Genomic DNA, 866 nt, shown 5'->3' with positions numbered 1-866 from the left:
TATATATATATATATATATATATATATATATATATATATATGCATATACATATATACATATATATATATATATATATATATGTATGCATATACATATATATGTAGGATTGAACCAGAAACCATGTGGTTGAGAAGGAAGCTTCTTACCACACTTGTGCTTATAATTACACTTACACCATCTGTCTACCCGTTTTATTCCACGATATCCACTTCCTAATCTTGCAGAGGTTACAGCCTTGGCAGTGAACCCTGGTACCTCCTGAAAACCTTATGCTCCAAACCTGACACGAAGATTATATCACTGGCTCACAGACGGCACCGGTACGTAGACGTGTGGAAATTGGTTATTATTCCAACAATGGAATCTGTTAATGGAAATGGTCTCATTTCTTTCTTTGGCTGTCTCTCTTTGAGTGTGTGTCTTTTAATAGTTTTGCAAGTAGGTGGATCAGAGAGAGGTACCATGAGTGAATTCTGTTAATATATCTTTGCATAGATTTAAATAGTCTCAGACAGGAATGTTGTAATCTTTGTCGTCATCGTCGTCATCATCACTATCATCATCATTGTCGTCACTATTGTTGCTACTGCTACCACCACTACCACCACCATGGCCACGATTACTACCATCACCACCACTCCACTGTTACCATCACCTCCTCCTCCTCCTCCAACACCACTACGATCATCATTATCATTGTCATCATCACCATGATCATGATCATCATCTTCATCATCATCACTTCATCACCACTGATGCTACTACCTTGATTATCACACCACCACCACCACTGCCACCACCACCATCACCACCACCACTGCCACCACCACCACTGCCACCACCACCACCACTGCCACCACCACCA

The 866-nt window shown here is 40.4% G+C and overlaps 1 protein-coding gene across 1 annotated transcript in view; it reads left to right on the top strand.

Moving 5' to 3' along the window:
• The window catches only part of LOC106882959 (tubulin delta chain), a 19721-nt gene that overhangs the window by 13611 nt on the left and 5244 nt on the right, over positions 1 to 866 (top strand). Inside the window, exon 8 of the mRNA XM_052974708.1 lies at positions 226 to 467. Within this exon, the coding sequence (XP_052830668.1) occupies positions 226 to 467 (242 nt within the window). The remainder of the gene's footprint in view (positions 1 to 225; positions 468 to 866) is intronic.

Source organism: Octopus bimaculoides, chromosome 19 (genome assembly GCF_001194135.2).
Source record: "Octopus bimaculoides isolate UCB-OBI-ISO-001 chromosome 19, ASM119413v2, whole genome shotgun sequence".
Taxonomy (NCBI): domain Eukaryota; kingdom Metazoa; phylum Mollusca; class Cephalopoda; order Octopoda; family Octopodidae; genus Octopus; species Octopus bimaculoides.
Note: the sequence above shows the minus strand (reverse complement) of the source record. Positions and strands in the feature narration are given on the sequence as shown.